This window comes from Amblyraja radiata, chromosome 7 (genome assembly GCF_010909765.2).
Source record: "Amblyraja radiata isolate CabotCenter1 chromosome 7, sAmbRad1.1.pri, whole genome shotgun sequence".
Taxonomy (NCBI): domain Eukaryota; kingdom Metazoa; phylum Chordata; class Chondrichthyes; order Rajiformes; family Rajidae; genus Amblyraja; species Amblyraja radiata.
In genome coordinates, this window is record NC_045962.1 from 76,360,079 (window position 1) to 76,387,040 (window position 26,962).

The following is a 26,962-nucleotide window of genomic DNA, read 5'->3' on the forward strand; positions in this document are numbered from 1 at the left end:
ACATTTTGGAAAATGATTATCGTTATCATGTATTTTGTTGATCTTCAGTATTGACTCTGCCAGCCCTGTATCAACCCCCCCATTATGTCCCATCACATGGCTTTAATTGCCCAGCAGCTTGGAATGAAATGAGGGTTGGAGGGAGAGAGGGGTCAGGGGCAGAAAAATAAGTGATTAGTAGGGCCCTAGGTGGTACGGTTAATACTGATGAAGGTGGACAAGATGGCCCAAAATGGTCATGTGAGTAATGGATTAGTTTCCTTTATTGTTATCTGTACTGAGGTATTGAGTGGAAAGCATTTGTTGCGTACCAGCGGAAAGATAATACGTGATTATGATCGAGCCATCCACAGTGTACAAAGTGAAAAGGGAATAGCATAGTTAAAGTAAGAAATGCTGTTATTGGAGTAGAGATTTAAAAAAGAGTGGATCGATTGTAAGGCGCGATTGCAGATCCACCTATGCCTAGCACACCAAGAGTCGCCTGGCTTGGGATCTCTTGGATAGAGATGGTTTAGATAGAAATTAGTTTTGATACACAAAGTTGCTTTTGGTGCCTCCTAGTAGGATAAAGCTATAGTAGTCTGAGGGCTAAAACAGCCATCTCAGAATAGAATAGCATGTTTAGTTTCAACCAACACCTGGACATGACTACATACAAAGGTGGTTAATTTAAGAGGTCAAGAATAAGGCCCTAAGTGATGGGGTCTATTGATTAAACCTATGGAAGGTCCTTGAATGTGCTCAAGACCAATCAGTTCTATGCTGCTCGATACCAGTTTAGCTCAGTACAGATAACTGGGAGGCTACACAGTTGAGGTGGAAAGTGGAAGTGAACTGTGGTAATTAAAGGGCCTGTCCCACTTGGGCGTCATTTGCACGTCATGCAGGTGGCGCGCGGAGATTTTGTGAATCCCAAAATCCTGGGACGCGGCGCGCAACTGCCTACGCCACGTCTCACCATGCGCTCGTCACTTGCACGTCGCGACGCACGGGTCGTGACACGTAAATGATGTCGCGTAAATAACGCCCAAGTGGGACAGGCCCTTAATAGTCCAACTATGATGGTAGATAGACCCGCATTATGCTCTAGAACATTGTTTCACCTCACATGAGAAGAACAGGAAGAAATAGGAGGGAAATAGATTATAGAAACACTGTCACATAGATTGAAAGGACAGTTTCAGTGTTGGAAATGTTTATAGATGATAAAATCAGAACAAGTGATAGTTCCACTTCTTCCAAGCTAAGAAATGACCTACAATGCATTTTCAGATGACGCGCTAGAAATATTTGCTCAAATGTAATAAAATCATAGCACCTTATTTGCAAGGTGAAAGAGAACAAAGAAAAAGTTCTAAAAATGATTTTGCTGTGTATAAGCAGTCTGTGACAAAATTCTGCAAGATTAAGGGATTTGCTGATGTGTTGCAGAACAGAAGCACTTTGTCTTCCTTAGAGATTACAAAAATAAAAAACGGATTGTGATACAAAACCATAAAAGCCTACACTGTTACAAGATTTTGTCGATTATAAATTCCTTGATTGAACCATTGCCATAAAAAAAAAAAAAGCTTTACTTACAAGGTGAGATGTCTCTGTATCTGTTTTTGGAAATATTGTGAGGTAACTTGGCACACAACATTGTCATACCAGGCTTTTTTCTATACAGTTGCTGAAAAAAAGAAAATGTTTATTTTCAATGATGACAAAGGAACATAACTTGCTGGACAAAAAACCCCCCACGATAAACCTAATGTACATTTACAATTCAGATCCAATGATAAGGTACTTGACAAAGCATGAAAGGAGCAATTTGCACAAGCTTACTTTAAATACCAATAGTTTAGGTGAACACTTCAGGCAATTCAAATGGAAGATGTAGTTTGGTTTCCTTCTCTGAACAAATGCTGCATTTTCTTAGATGAATGAATTAGATGTTACTCAGTTTGCTGTATGTTCAGGTGGTTATTAAATATGTCACTCCACTTACAAATTGTTATTCATTATCCTAACAAGTTCGATAATTATAACTGCCCATTCTTTCAAAATCATGAATAACGTTGGTGGAGTCACGTTGGTGGAAAATAACTATTTATCCTCATTTAACTATTTATCGCTAACTAGTCATATATCTAAAGGTAAATAGCGAAATAACAGAGGCGACACAAACAAAGAATTTTTATAATGTGGAATTCATAAAGAGGAATGTGGAGCAGACTCAATAAATTCAAACTAGCTGAAAACTTGGAGGAAAGTTAAGGGAAAGTAAAGGGAAAGAACAGAGGAGTTGGATTAATTGGTTAAATAGCACAGGCAAAAAAGATCAAATGGCCTCCATCTCCACCACAATTATTTATCGACTGACCTCATAACACAACAGCCAAATTTTCAGAGATTGCCGTGCATGCATGTTATATTACTTGTACCGCTTCAAATCATAATTTGGGAAACAGGCCCTTCGGTCCAACATGCCCACACTGACTAGCATGTCCAATCTACAATAGTCCCACTTGCCTGTATTTGGCCCATCTATCTCTCCAAACCTATCCTTGTTCATCAGTCAATGAAAGTAAGCATGCAGGTACAGCAGGCAGTGAAGAAAGCAAATGGCATGTTGGCCTTTATAACAAGAGGAGTTGAGTATAGGAGCAAAAAGGTCCTTCTGCAGTTGTAGAGGGCCCTGGTGAGACCATACCTGGAGTATTGTGTGCAGTTTTGGTCCCCTAATTTGAGGAAGGACATTCTTGCTATTGAGGGAGTGCAGCGTAGATTTGCAAGATTAATTCCCGGGATGGCGGGACTGTCAAATGCTGAGAGAATGGAGCGGCTGGGCTTGTATACTCTGGAGTTTAGAAGGATGAGAGGGTATCTCATATAGGATTATTAAAGGTTTGGACACGCTAGAGGCAGGAAACATGTTCCCAATGTTGGGGGAGTCCAGAACCAGGGGCCACTGTTTAAGAATAAGGGGTAAGCCATTTAGAATGGAGATGAGGAAACACTTTATCCACACAGAGAGTTGTCAAGACTATGGAATTCTCTGCCTCAGAGGGCGGTGGAGGCCGGTTCTCTGGATACTTTCAAGAGAGAGCTAGATCGGCCTCTTATGGAGAGTGGAGTCAGGAGATATGGGGAGATGGCAGAAACGGGGTACTGATTTGGGATGATCAGCCATGATCACATTGAATGGCGGTGCTGGCTCGAAGGGCCTACTCCTGCACCTATTGTCTATCCAGGTACCTGTCCCGGTGTTTCTTAAACATTGCGGTACTACCTGCCTCAACTATCTCATCCGGCAGCTCATTCCACAAAGTGTGAAAAGGTCTGTTTAAATAAACTTTATACATTTTAATGCTGAAATCGCTTCTTACATCAAACTGCGCAAGAATTGTTCCAGTCTCAAGACCATCCCGTAAATGTATCATCGACTCTCTTAAGGCATCATCATCCTGGTGGGTTACATCCAAAGGAGACTTCTCTGGAATATACTGAAAATCAGGTTCACTTTCTGCCTTCTCTTCCACAACATCATAAACAGCTGAGAAGATACGTTTCACACAATTACTTAATGGACTTCAACAACAATGTTTATATAGTACTTGGGGGAAATAGGGGTCAGAAAGCTCAATCACATATTCCAAATATTAAAAATCCTTCGAGCTCGAACAGAGGTTAATCTGCTACATACAAAGATGCAATCACATTTCTGAAGATCCACACTTACCATTTGGCCGAACTAGTAGTAATAGTTCTTCAGAGAGAATCTCACAGCTGGCTTTGATGAACGCGACAACCTGGTCATGTGTGTAATCGGATATATCCCTACCATTGATCAGTACAACCTGATCACCCTCATTGAGCCGTGGGACGCAAGTGTCAGCCTTGGGAAGAAAAAATGACAAAAAAAATTAATAGCCATTAAATATTGGTAAATATTGCCACATTCTACAGTGAACAGACTACCACACTAATTTAGTGCTAGTTTTACAGCAGAGCTTAAATTCAGCAAAATCCTTGCTTACAAAATTTAGTGAACCAGAATCTGATGTTCTTCAGCTTCCACGTATAGATTTGAGGGGGGGGGGGGATAAAATAAATGTGTGGAAGAGAATGTGCAGGGGAGTCGTCTTTAGACACTCACTGGGTTAACAAAATAATACGTAGAAGTGAAAACAGATAATATTGGAAACAACAGATAAGGAAGCATCTCTGGAAAGTAATCCACCAATACTGCATGCCCTGCTGTTTCCAACATCTGTATTTATTTTTGCTTTTCATTGCAGTGAAGTGTATCTGAGCATTTCCGCAAGTTCACTGGTGGCTTAAAAAAATGTGTACGTAGCACTTTCAAATTTACTAAGATGTCCCACAGTTATCTTTACCTAACTATGATTTGAGACATGGTGGTTGATTTGCTCTTCTCAAGGGTTGTAAGACTGTGACCAGTAACCAGAAAATTATAAATCACAAAAAATTAGGATAAATTATGGTTAATAGATCAGAACATTTTTTCAGTATAAAATTAATCTGAAGTGAAATCAGCAAGATATTTTCATATTGCATGCAAAATATAGTAGGACTAACAATGAATCACACTTGCATTACTGTAGTGAGTCTATAGATTGTGCACCTAGGTTGTATAATGAGATTCAAACCTGTATACATTACTGCTTCTTCGATACACTGGGGAACCACAAATTTCTCAAGTGTTTCATATACTATGTTTACATGCAATATCAAGGTGATTTAATTGGGACTCTCATTAGCAGAGATTTAAGAGCCAGAGTTTTCATTTTTTATCAGCCCTTTACATTGTTCCCTGGCTTTTTGCAACTTGTGATTCATCAAATATTGCCCTTTTTCTCCCAAAATTTATTGAAGGTGGTTGGGTGAAAAATATTAGAATGTTGCAAGCTGTAAGTGAGATTTATTCTTTTAGATGAGCTGTACTGAAAATGCCACAATTGCCACAGAAACATCTTCCAGAGAAACTTGTCTATTCTCAATTGTTGCTGACCTATACTCAATTAAGACTCGTGGTAAAAGGTCAGGATACTTAAACAGGCCTAGACTGCGCAAAGATTTCCTTACATGAAGAAGAAAGCTAGTGGGTTTTATGAAAATGCAATAGTTTCATTGCGGACAATGTTGATAATTTATTATTCCAGATTTTTTAGTAATTAAGTTTAATTGCTCCACTGCTGCGGCAGAATCAAAATTGTATATTCTGATCAGCGGTCAAGGTCTCTGAATGCTACTGCTGTTACTGTGACACCCATACCGAATATTACTTCATATGAATCTTTCTGCGGCATTACTTACGGGTGTTCCAGGTGCCACTCGCGATACTATTACGGGCATTTTCTGATCAATGCCTCCCTATGAGAAATTAAACAAAAGATTAATGAATAATACATTTTTAACGAACAATTTAGCACAATTTGATAGCACATATTGCTAATAGCCAATTAAAACACTGCAATTAAACAGAGCCTACTGACAACATTCCATTGATCAGTTATCGAGATATTGTTAAATGTAGCAAATCAAAATATCATATGTCAATTTCTGCTGTCTAAGTCGAGCTGATGAGAAAACTTTGCAAATGTGGATCTACTGTAGATGGGACCGTGCTGTTCATTGCTTAAAATAAATAACTTCCACAACTCTCCTTTTATACAAGTCAACTCAAGATAGCTCAGAATTACCCAAGACTAGTTAATGTTCATCATCATTATAAGGTTCGGTAAACCTTTCTTTAACCATCCTTCAATTAGCTTTGAGTAATATAGTTTTAGTTTAGTTTATTATTGTCACAGGTACCAAGGTCCGGTGAAAAGCTTTTTTGTCACTTATGATATTTCCTTCTACACCAATTCCTACAAATAATTCCTACTGAAAAATGATTTCAGAATAGGTGAAGCACATTGTTTGCAAATACAAAACGTCTTACCTTAACATTGAAACCAAATCTCCCATTCTCATCTGCTTTCAATCTTATCAGAACTAGATTGTCGTGAGGAACTGTACCATTCGGCTGCAAAAAAAGAGGCGTTAAGAGTCAATATTTCTAAACATATGAGATTTTTCTGAAACATTACAAGGTTAAGAAGTAATGGCAGAATGTTCATCGCTGGAGATCCAATGGACAAAATCAGGTCTAAAATAAAAAGTACTATTTGAGAATCAAGATTCTCCATCTCATTTTCTGTGAAAATAAGCTAAAACTCTTTCCAAGATAGTCACAAAATGCTGGAGTAACTCTGCGCGACAGGCAACATCTCTGCAGAGAAGGAATGGGTGATGTTTTGGATCAAGACCCCCATTCCTTCTCTCCAGAAATGATACCTGTCTCGCTGAGTTATTCCATCATTTTGTGTCTATCTTCGATTTAAACCAGCATCTGCAGTTTTTTCCTACACATAAACCTCTTTCCTGTTTCATTTTTCATATCTACAGGCTTTTACAAAAAGGATAAATCGAAGTAACTGGGTATGATTTTCCTATATACCTTGAGTCACCTCCTGACTTCTAGGGTCATCTACCGCTATTTATTCAATTTTAAACAAAAGATCAGATAACAAAATACAACAGACATGTGCCGAGGGAGAAGGGTCCCAATCCGAAATGTCACCTATTCCTTTTCTCCAGAGATGCTGCCCGACCCACTGAGTTACTCCAGCATTTTGTGTCTATCTACAAGTGTTTAAATTGTCAGGTGCAATGGGAACAGAATGATGCAATTCCTATTTGCATAGATGATCTCCTGAGATGCTGCCTAATTCACTGGGCTACTCCAGCACTCTCTTCAGATATGGATGTATATCCACTGAACAATATGAAGTACCCATTTAAAATATAAATAACTTCTCGACAAGGATGCCAAATGACTTGATGCAAAAGAACAATTCACTGGATTTGAGAATCATTCAACAGACATGTTTCGGCTTCTTTCAGGGAATCTGTGCTCTATCCAGTTATTTTCAAGTTTCTATGGGTGCTTCTTCATTGATGCAATAGATAGTTAATTTGGAAACTGAATCAACAAGAGGCTCGGATATAATAATAATAATAATGGATGGGATTTATATAGCGCCTTTCTAATACTCAAGGCGCTTTACATCGCATTATTCATTCACTCCTCAGTCACACTCGGTGGTGGTAAGCTACTTCTGTAGCCACAGCTGCCCTGGGGCAGACTGACGGAAGCGTGGCTGCCAATCTGCGCCTACGGCCCCTCCGACCACCACCAATCACTCACACACATTCACATTCACACACAGGCAAAGGTGGGTGAAGTGTCTTGCCCAAGGACACAACGACAGTATGCACTCCAAGCGGGATTCGAACCGGCTACCTTCCGGTTGCCAGCCGAACACTTAGCCCATTGTGCCATCTGTCGTCCCAATGCAGTTTAAGAATAAGGGGTAAGCCATTTAGAACGGAGTTGAGGAAAAACTTTTTCACACAGAGTTGTGAGTCTGTGGAATTCTCTGCCTCAAAGGGCGGTGGAGGCCGGTTCTCTGGATGCTTTCAAGAGAGAGCTAGATAGAGCACGTTTGGTATTTTTCTTCTATTTGCCTTCTCTTTAAATAGCTGAACATAGCATTTTATCCACAGGATGCAGCCACATTGAAGCCAAAAGTCCATGTCCATGGGTTTGAGAGATAAAATGTGATATATTCTGATCAGAAGTAATTTTCATTTTCAATATTCTCTGGCCTCAAATAAGTCAGTTGATATTACCTCAAGATTGACTACAGAATAAAATGCTACAGAAACAAGTTTCTCAAATGTAAACACGATTTTTCAATAAACCCCTTTTAAAACTGCTCAACAGTGCCTATAATTTCCATAATTTAAAAAGAACGAGACAATATGAAATCAAACCAGGAATAAGCTATTTAGCCATTTGTGCTTGCTCCACTATTCAGGACTGATACTTTACCTCAGTACTTTTCTCTATGCTAACCCCATTTCCTTGATTTCCTTAATAGTTACAAATCTATTAATCTCCATCTTAAATATATATACAATAGACAATAGGTGCAGGAGTAGGCCATTTGGCCCTTCGAGCCAGCACCTCCATTCAATTTGATCATGGCTGATCATCCACAATCAGTACCCCATTCCTGCTTTCTCCCCATATCCCTTGACGCCGCTATCTTTAAGAGCTCTATCTAGCTCTCTCTTGAAAGCATCCAGAGAACCGGCCTCCACCGCCCTTTGAGGCAGAGAATTCCACAGACTCACAACTCTGTGTGAAAAGGTTTTTCCTCAACTCCGTTCTAAATGGCTTACCCCTTATTCTTAAACTGTAGCCCCTGGTTCTGGACTCCCCCAACATCTGGAACATGTTTCCTGCCTCCAGCGTGTCCAAACCCTTAATAATCTTACATGTTTCAATAAGACTCCCTCTCATCCTTCTGAATTCCAGAGTGTACAAGCCCAGCCGCTCCATATTGTCAACATATGACAGTCCCGCCATCCTGGGAATTAACCTGGTGAACTTACACTGAACTCCCTCAACAGCAAGAATAGTGACCAATAGACCTCTTTGGAAAATTCCCAAGGATACATACTGCATTTTTAGTTCGTGAGAGTTCTTCATAACTCTGTCCTGAATGGCCGATCCATTATTTTGAGTGAGACACGTGGTTTTAGATAACCCAGCAAGTTGAGATCATCCCTGCACCAAAACCGTCTACGACACTTCAGAATTTTGTTTCACAAGATCACCTTTCATATTAACAATACTCTCGAAAGCATCGGCTGGTGCCCCTTCCCGAGGAATCAATCTGTTGAACCTTGTTGCATTCCTGCTACTTAAGGGAATCACATCAGTCCAAAATATTCCAGGTCCTGGGCAAAAAAACATCTGTTCTTGCAAATGCAAATAAGCTATTGACTTCCCAACTGCTTGCTTTACATTCATGTTTATACGATTCATGTACACGGACAATAGGTTACTCTGAATATCGACACCTTTCATTCTTTCATGCACGAGTTACTGCATGCTGTTAGCTTTGTTCTGACTTTCCTTTTCAATTTAAATTCTTGACTAATAAAAGAATGGTGGAGGTTGCAGGGGAGACCCGACAGAAGTATATAAAATTATGAGAAGCATAAATAGGGTACGCAGAATCTTTTTCCCAGGATGGGAAAATACTAGAGGGCATAGCTTTGAGGGTGAGGGGATAAAGTTTAAAGGAGGATGTCAGGGTGGTGGTTGAAACAGATACGTTAGTGGCATTTAAGACTTTTGGATAGGCTAATGGATATGCAGGGAACGGAGGGATTTGGGTAGATTAGTCATGGCCTTGGCATCATGTTCAGCACAGAGGTTTTGAGTGGTCTTGATAGAGAGCATAAAGACAGTAGAGGGAAACTATTCCAAGAGAAGGGTCAAATCCAAGGATATAGAATAGGTGATTCGCAAAAAATCAAAAATGAGAAAAACATTTTATAAAGTATAGCAAGTAGTTCTGAATGTACTGCTCTGGGTAATAGTGAAGACAGAGGCAATTTCAGAATTCAAGAGAGCTAGATAGGAATCTGTAAGGAAATCCAACGTGTGGCTATAGGAGGGGTGGGAGAATGGTACAAACTATAATTCTCTGGATGGTCTACATTCATGCTGTAACTTGAGAGTTTGTAAAAAGCTGTATTCAAACATTACTCACTGTCGATTTTTCAGATGCAAGTGGAACATCCAAGAAGTCGTTGTAGTGGGTGCCCAGTTCCTGCTGGCAAATGTTAGCCTGATGAGACAGGACTGTTGTATTTTTCTTTTGTTTAGGTGGCAATGCAGGTGGCTGCCCTTCTCCAGCCGTTTCCTGACAACTAGGAGAAAGTTAGTTTTAGTACGCTGCAATTTAAAATCGACGCCTCTCTGTTAGCATAGTTGAGTTGAGCAAAAAATATTTAATTGCTCTATCGGGATAGATACTTAACAAGGAGAGATTTATTGGCTACATTCTCCATTTAGACCATGAATATTAAAGACAAGCTACAAAAACAAACATTCTGAAACAAAATTACAATGTTATAAAGGCTCCTGGGGTCATTCAACACACAAGGGCTAATAACACTCTTCCAGCCAAAGATGCATACTCTTCCACAGCATATCTCCGGCAGTTTCCTTTCATCAGTGATGGAAATGCAAAGCAGTATTCTGAAGATTGAATCTCTTCCACAAATGATTTGGCTAGGGACGGGTTTCACCTCCAAATAAGATGCATTATTGTAATGCCCCTGTCCCACTTAGGAAACCTGAACGGAAACCTCTGGAGACTTTGCGCCCCACCCAAGGTTTCCGTGCGGTTCCCGGAGGTTGCAGGTAGTGGAAGCAGGTAGGGAGACGGACAAAAACCTCCGGGAACCGCACGAAAACCTTGGGTGGGGCGCAAAGTCTCCAGAGGTTTCCGTTCAGGTTTCCTAAGTGGGACAGGGGCATTAGGAATTTGGTTTAGGAAATGCTGACAGAACAGACTTGGTATATTGTGAACTTTGTAGCTGGGATTCCATGTGTGTCATTGTCGGGGAGAGTGAACATTTATGGATTTGACTTAGCTGCCAAACAAATCAACAGCCTTATTCTGTATGATGTTGAGCATCTTGAGCTTTGCTGGATCCGATTCTTGCCTTCTGGAAAGTGGAAAGATTTTGAGGAGTGAGGAATTGACCCACTATAGAATAATATTTGTGTAGCCACAGCACATGTGCGGTTGGATCATAATCTTCTCCCCAGCAGTGAACAACATCTCCCGGGGGGTTGATGGTGGAGGATTTGGCATGGTAATATATTTAAATGATGAGATACAATACAATACAATACAATACCTTTGTGCTTGGTGGAGATGGTCTTTGTGTGGCATAACTACCACAAATTAAAAGCATGAAACTTGTCCAGGTTTTGCCGGACAAAGACATTGTCTATTTTATTACCCGAGGGATTTACGAATGGAGATGAATATTGTACTGTCAGCAAACACCTCTATGTCTGGCAATGCTGGAAAGCCACTGGTGAAGTTGCAGCTGACTGAGCTTGGGACCTATCCCTGAAGGAACTTGGATAGCTTATCCTTGGCCCGAGATGACTGGCATTGAGTAACCACAATTATTTTCCTTTCTGTTGAATGTGACCTCAGCCATTTAGTTTCCGTTGAATTCCACTTGTGTTTTGATGATAATGTCTGACATCAAAGCTGCATTTGATAAGGGCATAACTAACTTCAGCTCAAGCTTGGACCAAGGCTGTAATGTAGACCAGTGAACAGTGGTCCTGATGCAACCCAAACTGAACTGTTAGCGTGGAATTGTTACATTTCCAGAATAATACTTTAACCAATAATTCTACTGCTCGTTTTATCTGCAGAATTATGAATGGTTAGACGGCAGCTTACTTTGTTATGATAAAGTAGCAACTTCAGTGACCCTGAACAAACTGCTCAATGACATACACAGTGCAGTGAGTGCATTCATTGAGCATGATTATATTTATTTCCAGCAAGAAATCACGTCAACAATTTATCGTATTAGCAAATTGCATCCAGGGCCCCAAGTATTAAAATCAGTCCAATTGACTGGGTATGGATGTGCCAATTCTAATCAAAGCTGATTTCTATACATGATAAATCAAATTAGAGTGATACTTCTAGTTCAAGATTTAAAGCAGACATTTCACCTCAGTAAAAAGTACAGCCACCTCTAAGTGAAATTAATTCAATTGAATTTAACTAGACTTACCATCTCAAACATCTCATTATCTTACAGAAACTGCAATTTAAATCCTGAACAAACTGCAGGAAAAGTAGCTTCAATTCAAAACATCTCCCATTCCAATTATGCGACAATTCAAATGCAGCTATATGGAGAATTCTACCTCTATGTTATAAAGAGTTAACATGAAATTACTGTTAGCATGAGACAAGGTAAATTAAGAGACAAAATGAATGAATGAAGATTTAAAAAAAAAATCAACCTCCAGTTGTGACTCTTGCTGATCACAGCAAAGACTCCAACACCTAATAGCTCGAAATGTCAAGATAGAGCTAAATCCCCTGAATAGATATCTCAAATAACAGATAAGAAACTTACGGAGATGATTCCAGAATAATACTGTTTGCTTGTGTGGAGGAAGGAGATTTGTGGTTAGCAAAGACTTCACTTGATGAAACGTGCACTACGTGGTCAACCAAGTGCCCTACAGATGAAGGTCTCAAACGACTTCCTTCCTGAGTGAATGTTGCGCTCCGACTTTGGTCCAAAGATTTATTGGCAGTTTCAGTTACAGATACAAAGGAGAAAAACAGTAAATTAGATACACAACACCAGATTAGCGATCAAAACACATTTTCATTAATTCTCAATGACAATTATGTAACCATTTTAAACACTGGATAAAACCCCTCTCTGCTACCCTAACCTTCTCCAAAATCTCACCACTACACATTGGTTTTGATTTATTGACCCATGTCATAGAGTCATTCAGCACGGAAATAGGCCTTTCGGCTCAACACGTCCATGCCGATAAAGCTGCACAATATAAGCGAATACAATTTGCCTGCGTTTGGCCCATGTCCCTCTAAACCTTTCCTATCCATGTACCTGTCCAAGTGTTCTTTATCTGCCTGAATGACATCCTCTGGCAGCTAGTTTCATATAACCACCACCCTCTGGGTGAAGAGTTGTCTATTCCCCTCACTCCCATCATTAGGACATACGGAGATGCAATGAAAAGCTAATATTTGCATGCTATCCATAAAAATCAAATCATACTACACACGTAAGCCAAAAAGAATATATTGTTACAGTACAATGTGTTATAAAGAGAAAAAGTCCAAGTCTGCAATGAGGTACAGTGCATTCAGAAAGTATTCAGACCCCTTCACTTTTTCCACATTTTGTTATGTTACAGCCTTATTTTAAAAAGGAGTAAACTCATTTTTAAAAATCATGAATCTACACACAATACACCATAATAAAAAAGTGAAAACAGGTGTATAGACATTTTTGCAAAGTAATTAAAAAGAAATAACTGAAATATCACATTTACATAAGTAATCAGACCCTTTACTCAGTACTTTGTTGAGGCACCTTGGGCAGTGATTACAGCCTCAAGTCTTATAACCATACTAGACCAAGTGCAGACCCGTTGGGTCTGTTCCCCCAACGTGCGGTTGTGGGGGGGGGGGGAGGTGGCACGCAGCGTCAAACGCACTAACTATCCCCCCCCCCCCGCACTCACGCTAATTACCCCCTTGATATTATATTAATATTATTAATTTGCTCCTTTTACCCCATAACCACCCTATCTACTGATGCATAGCCCCCAACTTGCAGTCACATCTAGAGAGGGGCGGGGGGGCGGGCGGGGGTAGAGAGTGAGGGCAGAGAGAGAAGGGGCAGAGACAGAGAGAGAGACAGAGACACAGAGAGAGGGGCAAGAGGGATAGGGGGGTGGAGAGGAGGATAAGAGGGAGGGTGGGTGAGGGGGGAAAGGTGCAGGAGGAGGGGAGGAGAGTGAGAGGTTGAGAGTGAGGGGGAGAAAGAGGGGGTGCTGAGAGGGGGGTGAGGGTGAAGAGGGTAGGGGTGTGGAGGGGAGGGGTTTAGGGGAGGGAGGGAAGGTGGGGAGGGGATGGAGGGGAGGAAGGGAGAGAGGGGGGAGAGGAGAGAGGGGGGGAGAGGAGAGAGGGGGGGAGAGGAGAGGGGGAGAGAGGAGAGGGGGGGAGGAGAGGGGGGAGAGGAGAGGGGGGACAGGAGAGGGGGGGAGAGGAGAGGGGGGGAGAGGAGAGGGGGGGAGAGGAGAGGGGGGGGAGGATGAGGGGGGGAGAGGAGAGAGGGGAGGGAGAGGGGGGAGAGGAGAGGGGGGGAGAGGAGAGGGGGTGAGAGGAGGAGAGTGGGAGAGGGAGGGAGAGAAGAGGAGAGGGGGGGAAGAGGGGGGGGAAAGAGAGGAGGGGAGGAGAGGGGGAGAGGAGAGGGGGGGGAGGAGAGGGGGGGAGGGGAGAGGGAGAGGGGGGGAGAGGGGAGGGGGGGAGGAGAGGGGGGAGGAGAGGGGGGGGAGGAGAGGGGGAGGAGAGGGGGAGGAGGAGAGGGGGGAGGAGAGGGGGAGAAGGAGAGGGGGGAGGAGAGGGGGGGAGGAGAGGGGGAGGAGAGGGGGGAGGAGAGGGGGGGGGAGAGGGGGGGAGGAGAGGGGGGAGGAGAGGGGGGAGGAGAGGGGGGAGGAGAGGGGGGAGGAGAGGGGGGAGGAGAGGGGGGGAGGAGAGGGGGGGAGAGGAGAGGAGGGGAGGGAGAGGAGAGGGGGGAGAGGAGAGGGTGGGAGAGAGGAAGAGGGGGGGAGAGGAGAGGGGGGAGAGGAGGAGGGGGGGGAGAGGAGAGGGGGGAGAGGAGAGGCGGGGGCGGTGGGGAGAGGGGGGGGAGAGGAGAGGGGGGGAGAGGAGAGGGGGGAGAGGAGGGAAAGGGGGAGGGAGGAGAGGGGGAGAAGAGAGGGGGAGGAAAGGGGGGAGAGGAGAGGGGGGCGGATAGGGGGAGAGGAGAGGGGGGGAGGTGAGGGGAGAGGAGAAGGGGGAGAGGAGAGGGGGGAGAGGAGAGGGGGGGGAGAGGAGAGGGGGGGAGAGGGGAGGGGGGGGGGAGAGGAGAGGGGGGGAGAGGAAAGGGGGGGAGAACCTAAAAAAAACATTTTAGAACCAAAAAATACACATTCTGCAAGCATTGTAGAACGAAAAGAGGCACTTTTTGCAAACATTTTAGAACCAATAAACACTTTTTGCAAACATTTTAGAACCAATAGACACATTCGGCAAGCGTTTTAGAACCACTAAGGCCACTTACATTTGAGTAGACATGTGTTCAGTGTTATTCACAGCTCAGAGAAACGTGACCCTCTGCCTTCCTCCAGCTTGCAGACACTGATTGAGGCACACCACTTCCTGGTTTTATAGTCCCTCCCCCCTGCCGCCAGCAGGGGCAGCAGAGAGAATGGGGAATTTTGTAAAATCATTAATATCTCTGTCATTTTTCATCGACGTGAAAAATCCTCGGCACACATATGGCGGAGGGGGGCTCTGAGCAAAGTGGCCAAAAATGACGGCCGTAGGTGGCGGCATTCTCTCGGAAATCGCAGCACAGATGGCCAAAACCGGTCAAGAACAGACTTTTAGTAATATAGATAACAATTACAGCATGGAAACAGGCCATCTCAGCCATTCTAGTCCGTGCCGAACACGTATTTTCCCCTAGTCCCATCTACCTGCACTCAGACCATAACCCTCCATTCCTTTCCCGTCCATATAACTATCCAATTTATTTTTAAATGATAAAATCGAACCTGCCTCACCACCTTCACTGGAAGCTCATTCCACACAGCTACCACTCTCTGAGTAAAGAAGTTTCCCCTCATGTTACTCCTAAACTTCTGTCCCTTAATTCTCAAGTCATGTCCTCTTGTTTAAATCTTCCCTACTCTCAGTGGGAAAAGCTTATCCACGTCAACTCTGTCTATCCCTCTCATCATTTTAAAGACCTCTATCAAGTCCCCCCTTAACCTTCTGCGCTCCAAAGAATAAAGACCTAACTTGTTCAACCTTTCTCTGTAACTTAGTTGCTGAAACCCAGGCAACATTCTAGTAAATCTCCTCTGTACTCTCTCTATTTTGTTGACATCCTTCCTATAATTAGGCGACCAAAATTGTACACCATACTCCAGAATTGGCCTCACCAATGCCTTGTACAATTTTAACATTACATCCCAACTTCTTGGGTAAGACGCTACAAGCTTGGCACACCTGTATTTGGGTAATTTCTCCCACTTCTCTGCAGATCCTCTCAAGCTTTATCAGGTTGGATGGGGAGCACTGATGCACAGCTATTTTCAGGTCCCTCCAGAGATGTTCGATCGGGCTCTGGCTGGGCCACTCAAGGGCATTCACAGATTTGTCACGAAGCCACTCCTGCGTTGTCTTGGCTGTGTGCTTAGGGTCGTTGTCCTGTTGGGAGGTGAACCTTTGCCCCAGTCTGAGGTCTAGAACGCTCTGCAGCAGGTTTTCATCAAGGATCTCTCTGTGCTCTGCTCTGTTCATCTTTCCATTGATCCTGACAAGTCTCCCAGTTCCTGCCGCTGTAAAACATCCCCACAGCATGATGCTGCCACCACCATGCTTCACCATAGGTACGGTATTGGCCAGGTGATGAGCGGTGCATGGTTTCCTCCAGACGTGACGTTCGGCATTCAGGCCAAAGAGTTCAATCTTGGTTTAATCACACCAGAGAATCTTGTTTCTCATGCCTTTTGGCAAACTCCAAGCGTGCTTTTTACTGTGGAGTGGCTTCCGTCTGGCCACTCTACCATAAAAGCCTGATTGGTGGAGTGCTGCAGATATAGTTGTCCTTCTGGAAGGTTCTCCCATCTCCACAGAGGAACTCTGTCAAAGTGACCATCGGGTTCTTGGTCACCTCCCTGACCAAGGCCCTTCTCCCCCGATTGCTCAGTTTGGCCGGGCGGCCAGCTCTATGAAGAGTCCTGGTGGTTCCAAAGTTCTTCTATTTAAGAATGACGGAGGCCACTATGCTCTTCGGGACCTGCAATGCTGCAGAAATTGTTTTATACCCTTCCCCAGATCTGTGTCTCGACACAATCCTGTCTTGGAGGTCTACGGACAATTCCCTTATCCTCATGGCTTTGTTTTTGCTCTGACATGCACTGTCAACTGTGGGACCTTACATAGAAATGTGTGTGCCTTTCCAAATAATGTCCAATCAATTTAATTTACCACTAGTGGACTCCAATCAAGTTATAGAAACATCTCAAGGATAAACAATGGAAACAAGATAAACCTAAGTTCAATTTTGAGTGTCAAGGCAAAGGGTAAATGTAAATGTAATATGTCAGTTATTTCTTTTTAATTACTTTGCAAAAATTTCTAAACATCTGTTTTCGCTTCTTCATTCTGGGGTATTGCGTGTAGATTGATGATAAAAAAAAAAGAATTTAATCCATTTTAAAATAAGGCTGTAACGTAACAAAATGTGGAAAACGTGAAGGGGGTCTGAATACTTTCTGAATGCACTGTAGACTGGAAGATTGGCATGCTGAACATATATAGTGCTTTTTATATCCCCAGGATATGAGAAAGCACCTCAACAATTACTTAAAATAATGTATATATGTATTTAACAGTGCAGCAATTCACACCGACTAATGGCCCTGTCCCACTGTACGAGTTCATTCAAGTGCTCTCCCGAGTTTAAAAAAAATCAAACTTGTGGTAAGCACGTAGAATGAACGTAGCGGGTACGTCGGAGCTCGGGGACGTCTCTTAGCGGCTCGTAACGCTAACGGCAGGTACTCGGAAAACACGGTAAGCTCGGGAAGACTTGTGAAGATTTTTCAACATGTTGAAAAATGTCCACGAGAGCCCCGAGTACCGACAAGCGGCCATTATCATAAATCTCCGAGTTCGAATCAGGGCAAACTCGGGAGAACTCTTTGAATGGACTCCTACAGTGGGACAGGGCTTTAACGCCCAGTTCGGAGTAGAAATGTAGGTACTTAGCTGTTTTAAACAGCAGCAATATTACAGCTGCATGATCGTAGATCTTTGCTCCATTGCTGCAATCCACATGGAGTACAGTGGAACAGCCAAGTCTTTGAGATACCCAGCATCAAGGACCCACAGCCGCCTGGCCACCCTCCCATTTCACCCCCATCATTGGAAGGTGGAATTGGAATCTGAAAACTGTGACCAGCAGGTTCAACATTAGCTTATTTCCAACAACGAGACTTGAACACTGCATAACGCTAATCAATGAGCTATGGATTATCTTGTTTGCAATAAGGATTTTGGCTATTTTTAAACAAATATTGGGCTATTAAATTATTGATTTTTTTGGTTTTGTATATAAACAGGCCAACTATAGGTTGAAGATAAAAAAATAAAAGCCAAGTAATTCATGAAGTATTTCATTTTAACATGAAAAATATTTTAATTTGAAGCAATGTTCATTATTTAGATTTGGGTTTATTGTCATGTGTACCAAAGTACAGTGAAAAGCTTTCATTTGCGTGGTATCCAATTCAGTCAGGTAATACCATACATTATTAATGTTAAGCCAAACTCGTGCAATAGGTAGATACAGAATGTTTAAGAAAGAACTGCAGATGCTGGAAAAATCGAAGGTAGACAAAGATGCTGGAGAAACTCAGCGGGTGAGGCAGCATCTATAGAGCGAAGGAATATGTGATGTTTCGTGTCGAGACCCTTCTTCAGACTGGATGCAGAATATTTCTCACTATTGTGGCATAACAGATCCAATGTCCACAATGTGGAGGTGAATCAGACGATAGCTTAGCTTATGGAAGGAATTTAAGTAATCATGAAGTTGAGACAGGTAAATCAGGTGAAATTATCCACAATCTGGTTCTCAGATAGTTCATTAGCAAAACTGAACACAATACTCCAAATGTGACCTCACCAACATCCTCACAACTGTAACATAACGTCCTAGCTTCTATACTGAATACCATGTCTGATGAAGCCCAGGAATCTTCTTGACCAATGTCTATCCATGACGCTACTTTCAGAGAATTATGTCCCTGCACTCCTTGATCTCTCTGTTCCACAACACTCCCCAGGGCCGTGTCATTCTGTTACGTCCTGCATGGTTTGAATTTCCAAAATGCAACGCCTCACACTTATCTACTTTAAACTCCATTAACCATTCCTCAGCCCAATAGCCCAGCTGAGCAAGACCCTGCTGATAACCATCTTCTCTATCTATGATACCACCTACCTTAGTGCCCTATGCAAACTTAATAATCATGCCTTGTACAATCTCAGCCAAATCGTTGAAATAAACCATAAACAGCAATTGGCCCGGTAGCGATCACTGGGGCACACCAGTCACAGGCTCCAGTCCAAAAAACAACCTCGCACCATCATACTTTGCTTCCTTCCATGAAGCCATTTCTCTATCCAGTCAGCTAGCTCTCCCTAAATCCCATGCAATGTAACTCAGAGCGACCTACCTTACAGAACCTTATCAAATGGCTTGCTGAAGTCCATGTAGACATCTACGGCTTTGCCCTCAACAATCTTTTTGGTTATTTCTTCAAAAAAGGTATGATCCCCACGGTATAAAACTATACTGACTTTGTATCCAAATTCATGTACATTTTATCTCTCAGATTCCTTTCTAGTAACTTGCCTATCACGGATGTTAGCCTCACTCTTCTATAGTTCACAGGGTTTCAGTTGCAGCCCCCTTATCTTCCCATCTACACTCCTTTTCGGATTCCACAATGATCTTCTCATCTCCACCCTTTTCCGTATTTCGCAGAGATCGTTCCCTCCACTCCCCGTTGGATTGCAACCTTGTCGTGGTCGGGGATCTTGTGTGTCTCAGTGACCCCTAAAGCTATGCCAGCGGGAGATTCGTCTTCTGTTAGGGTCTCCCATGCTGGACAGGTCGAAGGGTAGAGGTGAGACGAAGAGCGATCCACTGGTCCTCCAGGTTGGAGGTTGAGCACAAGGCTAACAAAAACCCGTCTCGTAAAACAAATATGTTATGGAAACAGCAACTGAAGGAATCAACACTACTGGGCGTGATGGACCCAGAACAGTCAGGAGTGGAGAACCTTCGTTGTTGCCCTACATGCCAGGAGGCATAATAGGCAGTAAGTAAGTAAGTTCCCTCCACAACTCCTTGGTTCACAAATCTCTTACCACCAACCCACCGCATCCCAAATACTTTCCCCTGCAACCGCAGGAGATTTAACGCATGTCTTTTTACCTCCTCCCTCCATCCAGTGACTCCAGCAGCCCTTCCAGGTGAGACAGAGACATGCACCTACTTTAACCTTATCTACTGCATCCAGTGTTCACAGTGTGGCCTCCTGTATATTGGTGAGACCAAGCGTAGACTCAAGAGACTGCTTTGCCAAACACTGTGCTCGGTCCACCAAGGCCTACTGAATCTGCCAGTTGCTAACTACCAACTCCCCTTCCCATACTGATCTCTCTGCCCTGGGCCTCCTGCCAGAGTGAGGCAACACACAAACTGGAGAAACAGTCCGCTTGGGTAACTTATCACCCAACAGTATGAACATTGAATTCTCCAATTTTAAATATCTTCTACAAACACCTCCTTTTCCCCTCCCCGTTATCTACCCCAACACTCACCCGACTCCCCCGCCACCCCACTTCTTTCCCCTGAAACTTGGCTGGCCTTGCACCAGTATCTCCCTCCCCACCCTTCCTCCCCTAAAAGTCCGTTGACGAACTTCACAGTTCACAACTATGTATCCATCTTGGGCTCACACCTGTCTCTATCCAACAAACTGCCTATTAACCTTAGATGACACAAAATGCTGGAGTAATTCAGCGGGACAGGCAGCATCTCTGGAGGGAAGGAATGGGAAAGCCTTCTTCAGAAAGCCTTCTCACCTGAGGTCGTCTGTTGATTTGTCCTGCTTTTATTTCAAGCTCCCTCCCCCCACTCACCCTTCTAAGTCTGACGAGTCCCGACTTGAAACCTCACCTATCCATTTTCTCCAAAGATGCTGCCTGATCCGCTGATTTACTTCAGTACTTTGTCTATCTTTGGTATAAACCAGCATCTGTAGTTACTTATTTTAATTTTATTCCAGTAAAATAAATGTTGCAACTGTTTCTGTGCACACATTTGAATGATATTCACTAGTCTGGACGAGAACATTTGAAAAGTTCAGCAAACTACATATTTTGCAGTAGGCAACACGGGTAAACTCGCACTTCCTGTCACTATCCCAAAACGGAACCAGAAATGGCTGAGTCAAAAAGCAAATGAACCAAGTTCTAGGTGGTGATACTCCTGTTAACAAATTGGCTGCTACATTACTTATAATATAATTGCGCCTATACTTTACACTTTATGATACTATGACTCCAAATTATTTTAAAAAAAATCAGAATAACCTCTGTGCCATGCATACACTTGGACAATCTGTTATGTTGAGGGGTTTACATTCCGCTTGAAAATTAAAATGCCCATTGTATGTCTATAAAATGAAGTTTATAGAAACTACAACATTAATTTTAATGGGAGTTTAGAAAAAATAGCCTCATTTTATGCAACAAGTGTTAGACATCTGGAATACACTGTCAGAATGGTTTGTGGAGGTATACCAAATTATGGTTTCAAAATGGAATGAGAGGGATTTGTGCGTAAAATCTTCTATCCACAAGAACTGTGATCTTTACATTAGTCATAAAATGCAATTTCCTTTGAGATCAAATTTAATTGTTTAGTTTAGTTATATTGCATGGAAATAAGCCCTTAAGCCTGAGTCCGTGCCAACCAGCAGTCACCTTTACACTAGTTTTATCATACACTACACTTGTTCTGTCATACACACGAGGGACAATTTACGGAAGAAGCCAATTAACCTGCAAACCTGCACGCCTTTAAAATGTGGGAGGAAACCGGAGAACCCGAAGGAAACCCATGTGGCCACAGAAGAATATACAAACTTTGTACACACAGAACCCATAGTCAGGAACAAACCTGGGTCTCTGGTGCTGTTAGGCAACAACTCTACCGCTGCACCACCGTGCATATTTTGTATTGACCAACTCCAGTTTTATAAAGCAATAATTAATCATAGCAGACATTTCACAAATGGAGATCAGAACTTTAACTGAAACAAGTGCAAACAAAAGCAACATGCCAGATACTAGAAATCTGACCATTCTCAATGGATAAGGCAGTATTTAGGTAGGCAACATGTTAAAGATCAATGTCAATGACCCGACAAACTCAAAGGTAGCTTTTGTTTAACATTTATCTATTGCTGACTTAATTTTCAGAGACAGGCTGTTGAAAGAAAGTGCTAAAAATTAAACATGGTACCTCACATGCAGAGAAATAAAAATGTATGTATTTCTGAAGTGTCATGATCTCACATGCAAACAGGAACCAAATTATATATCCATTAATCTCTTACCTCACCACGAGGGAGCTAGCATTTTTTCCCTATAATTTATAACTTGTAGGTTATTTACAAGAGTATACTAAAGACCCTTTCTCTTGACCTCCTGAGATTGTTATTGAACAACCGTAGGGAGAATTTAGAAAACAGCAGTTCCTGTTCTGATATCCTACTTAATTTCTTAATGATTCTGAATGAGATCATCAATTAAACACAGGAACAACAAACAACAGAGGAACAACAAACAGCTGATCAACTGAGTTCATGGTCTATTTGCCATATCCATCCAATGGTTTGGAACAGGAGATAAAACTTAGCACAAACATAATTCAGTTTAAAAAGATGTACAAAAACACGTTTTTAAAAAGGATATTGGGACGAGGAAAAGTGATTTTGAGTGGGATATTGGTTATACTGATTGTATTGGGAAGGGTGATGGGTGGTAATATGACTAAGAGATACTGTCTAGTATGAGGGTTTTTTATTTTTTATTTCTCTCTTTTTTTGTATGGCTTTGTAAAATATTGGATTAGTGTATAAATGTAAATAATTTGGTGTACATATGGAAATAGGTGTTTATAGCTGCTACATTTGTATAAGATAATTATAAGCAGTTGAATAAGGGTTGGGAATTAATAAGCTTTGGCTTCTTCCTGTTCCTTTTCTGACATATGATTTCATTCATTTATAAATATTGTTTATGACACTTTATAAATATTCTTGTTTTGTTTTTTTTGTTTTTTGTATGCGGTTTCACACTTACTTTTTATTCTTTTATTCCATTCGAAATAAAGAATTAATTAAATAAATAAACACCAATGCCAAATTACTTAAAATTTCATTAAAACACAAATTAAATTGAGAAGTATTTTCAAAACAATGTAGAACAATTCAAAATCTGTGCAGATGAACCAATAGCCTCAATATCTTTATGCACTTCCTTGTTGCATGCTAAAATGTACTGAAAATTGAGCATTCAAAGTTAACTCAACTAAGTTGACCAGAGGACATAGGTTTAAGCTGAAGAGGAAAAGGTTTCATAGGAATGCGAGGGGTAACTTTTTCACACAAAGGGTGGTGGGTGCATGGAACAAGCTGCCAGAGGAGGTAGTTGAGGCTGGGACTATCCCAACGTTTAAGAAACTGTTAGACAGGTACTGGGTAGGACAGATTTGGTGCGACATGGTCCAAATGCAGGCAGGTGGGACTAGTGTAACTGGGAAATGTTGGGCCGAAGGACCTGTTTCCACACTGTATCACTATGACTATAACTCTCTATAAGATAAGAGTGCATTTTATAGCGACGAATGCACAGAAAGAACAGCAAATAACCTGAGGTAGAAAATATTTGCAATAGAAATAATGCCATCAAACTTTATTACCCTGACGTTTAAGTAAAAGCTTGCATTTGCTACTCACTGATTTGGAGTTCCAGGTGGGGAACGAGAAGGGAGACTTTGCGTTTCAAGTCGGTCTTCTGACAGGGAGTTTCTGCTGACCGATTCCCAGTCCAGCCCACTCATCATCTTCCTTGTTAACGGTTTACTGGGTGACCTGAATCGATGAAAAGCAAAATAGAACATTTAAAAATGCTTCACAATTAGATTTCAAGCAGAAGGGTTATAAAAGTAATTGGATGGACAATTGAAAACAAATGATAAAGGCCCATGCCATTTAGCCCCTCGAGCCAGTTTAGCCATTACATTAGATCATAGCTGATACATGACATGACCCAAATGCTTCACACTAATTTGTACATAAATTGAGCTTGTATCAATTGCAACTTGCACAAAGAATTTTCAAATAGCATTCTACTGGTCCAGCAGGCTTTAGTTCTAAGAGATTTGGGTTTAATTTCTAACAACACCGTCAAGAAATTTCCCTGTTCAAAGGCCTGAAAACTTCAAATAAATTCCAATAGATTTTGCAATAAATATCAGTCACCAAATCCCAGCTCACATTATAATCGAGGACAGATCAAACAACATTATTAAATTATTTTATAACTTTCAAGCCACCATCTGTACCAATGTTAAAAACCACCCCAGCCCAAATCAAAACGGGAAAATAATCAATTTCCACAACCTGCAAATACCGAAAGACAGTTACCAACACATCTACAACTCAGTTAATACATTATATATATTGCCAAGCCACAAACTAAACACTATAAATACCACTTCTGATACAACCAGAATTCAAATGTAATTAAAAGTTACCTGCAATACATGGGTATGAAGTTATTTAATCTAGATCCATTAAAGAGGCTGTGCAGTTTTCAGTGTTATCTCACAACTGAAGGAAAAATATCTCGACAATTTTAACTTGGTGGTCCCACCCACTCTCAAACTGGTTTTGATGAATTTCCTGTGCATAAGGACATTTCGCAGAAAATGTAACCACATTGCATCAGTGAGCTGTTCTCAGCTGTGGTTTATTTGACCACCATAGTTATGTCTGCAAAGCCATTTGCCCTGTCAAAGATTGTATGCCCAAACAAAAGATGAAAAACTGATAAACTCGTACAAAATTTCTTCCACCATATTGTGGAAGGTTTCATTCCTTGTTTTTTTTTTGTGCACCAATATACAGTATTCTAAGATACACAGCATATAATTATTTAAACTTGTAACACAACTCTTTGTAATGTAAGAAGTGATTTACTTGCCTTGCATCAACACCTTGCTTACAGCACGTCAAATTCATAAAATGTCCTGAAGCAAAATCAAGTTTACTTCTACACTAAACCCTATACTTTTTATTAAAAATGGTAACAGTTGCATTGGAGTGCTGCAGCCTGCATGTTCGCCTCCAAGCTCCACACCATCTTAATTTTGAAATTAAATTAACTATTATTTTTTCTTCATCTTTACAATTTCCAAGCCAGTAATGTTTTGGAAACATATTCACAAAGACAACAGCAGTTCCAGGTAGCAGCTCACACCCACTCTCTCAAACACAAATTAAGCATGGGCAGTACCTGTTGGTCATACCAAATATACCAACATGTGAATGAAAATAAGTCCTGCAACGACAGCAGTATTTCACAGAGCAATAGTTGAAATAAAAAGTGATGTCTGACTAACTGAGGTCTGCCCATTAAGGAAGTTCAGAAGCCAAATGCAGGTGTAGCCTCAAAGTCAAGGTCCTGAGTTTAGTTGAAGGAAAACTTGTTCAACTTTTAAAATTGAAGTCTCAAAAAGCATGCAGGAAGGCATATATCAATATCAGAAGTCTATTAGTTCTGTGCCAAATTTTGGGTCTTCAAACACATGTACCAAGATATAATGGAAAAACTGTGTAGGAAGGAAATAGAATCATAGAATCATAGAAAGTAGGTGCGAGAGTAGACCACCAGGTCCGTCGAGCCCGCACCGCCATTCACTCATGGCTGAACACTAAACAGACACACTTACCCACAAACAGTAGACACAAGACACAGAACACAAGACACTACCCTCCCCTTTATACCGCTATCACCCCTCTCCACCCCAAGAACCGCTGCTGGTTTAAACCGAAGATAGACACAAAGTGCTGGAGTAATGTGCACATGACGCACGTGCCCTTATTGAAGCTCGAGGTTGAAGATGTTAATAAAGACCCGATCAGTTGATTGGCGCACAATTTCAGAACCTGCCCAGGGACCACCTGGATTAGCCGCCATCCGAGAATTAACCCTCATGAAAGCAGATCTAACTTCAGTCAAAATGTACGGGACAGAACGAGCCCTGCATGGAGGCAACATGCCCAGGCGGAATTTTGTTTGGCTGCTCAAAACAGGCGCAAAAGACATGAGCTCATGTCGTAGAGATGCATTGTCTGCCAGGGATGGCCCCCAATTTCAGCCTGTAACTCATGATAGTATTCAGGCTCTGCCGCAGTCACTTGGCATCCGCTTGAATGAATTGATCCTCCAGCTAGTTTCTCTTGACATCCCGATATCCTTGCAGAGATTATACTTCATCACTTTGACAGAGAGTGAATCGCCTGTTCATACAACGTCCCTGGTTCGGATAGATGCTGAATGTATTGGTCAGAACAGTCATCAACATATCTAAATGAAACCGGTGATGACTGAAGTATACTCATTCAGGCTGGATAAAGTGGTCTTTATCACATTGCATTACTATCTTTGTTGGCGCTTTGTGCTAAATCTCTGTCTGTGATGCAGAAGGTACAGTACTGACAGATGATCAGACTAGTTCAAAGTAAAGGCGAGAGATGGAGCGACCAGCATACTCCATGATAGTGTAGCAATGGTCAAAAGTGTTAACACTATGCTGATGGTATTTGGGGAGTACGTTCCTGAAGTTAGCTTGTTGAAGTCACAGGCGATGATGAATGTGGCATCAGTGTTTGCCGTCACAAGAGTATAATTCATCAAGTGGCACCTTGAGCTGGTTTGTAGCTTGCTGTCAAGATGGTAGAAGTGAATTCCCTTGGTAGCTAAAAGGGACGGCATTTTATGATCAGGTTCCATGTCAGGGGAGCTAAGATCACATCAGTACACCACGAAGTGTTGATCAAAAAGCAGATCACACATTTCCCCTTGTCCCATGATTCTGCAAGATCCGTATGATAAATCGACAAACCCCCAGGTTGGTGCAGGGGGACGGGCGTCATGGATGGGCCATGTTTCAGTGAAACAAAAGAACACAACAGCCACTGATTCTCCCATTGAAATAAAAGCTTTGCTCCAAGCTCTTCAAGCTTGTTCGAGTGATTGAACATTAAGCTAGAAGTATATGAGGACAGGGAGACCAAAATCCCTGCTATTTCAGTCGTACCTGGAGTCCACTCTTTCCCTGAATGCCACACTTCCATGGTTTGTGCTTACTCACAGCTCTAATAAAGATCGGTAGTCGAGAGCCGTTTTGATTTAGTGACGATTGTTAGAAGAGTTTCAGCGTTTGATCTAATGACTCTCTCAGCACTGGAACAAATAGATAAGGAGAAACGATCATCGAAGGCTGTTTCAACAGGAGGGGCATGCAA

At 42.0% G+C, this 26,962-nt stretch overlaps 1 protein-coding gene across 6 annotated transcripts in view; it reads right to left on the reverse strand.

Annotated features, from left to right (window-relative positions):
• Nucleotides 1-26,962, reverse strand: part of ptpn4 (protein tyrosine phosphatase non-receptor type 4) — a 163,485-nt gene that overhangs the window by 20,219 nt on the left and 116,304 nt on the right. For all 6 annotated transcript variants that reach the window (XM_033024839.1, XM_033024838.1, XM_033024837.1 and 3 more), the window contains 8 exons: nt 23,387-23,521; nt 12,103-12,261; nt 9,687-9,846; nt 5,957-6,040; nt 5,326-5,382; nt 3,728-3,884; nt 3,375-3,541; nt 1,585-1,675 (listed from right to left, as the gene is read on the reverse strand). In XM_033024839.1, the coding sequence (XP_032880730.1) occupies nt 1,585-1,675; nt 3,375-3,541; nt 3,728-3,884; nt 5,326-5,382; nt 5,957-6,040; nt 9,687-9,846; nt 12,103-12,261; nt 23,387-23,521 (1,010 nt within the window). The remainder of the gene's footprint in view (nt 1-1,584; nt 1,676-3,374; nt 3,542-3,727; nt 3,885-5,325; nt 5,383-5,956; nt 6,041-9,686; nt 9,847-12,102; nt 12,262-23,386; nt 23,522-26,962) is intronic.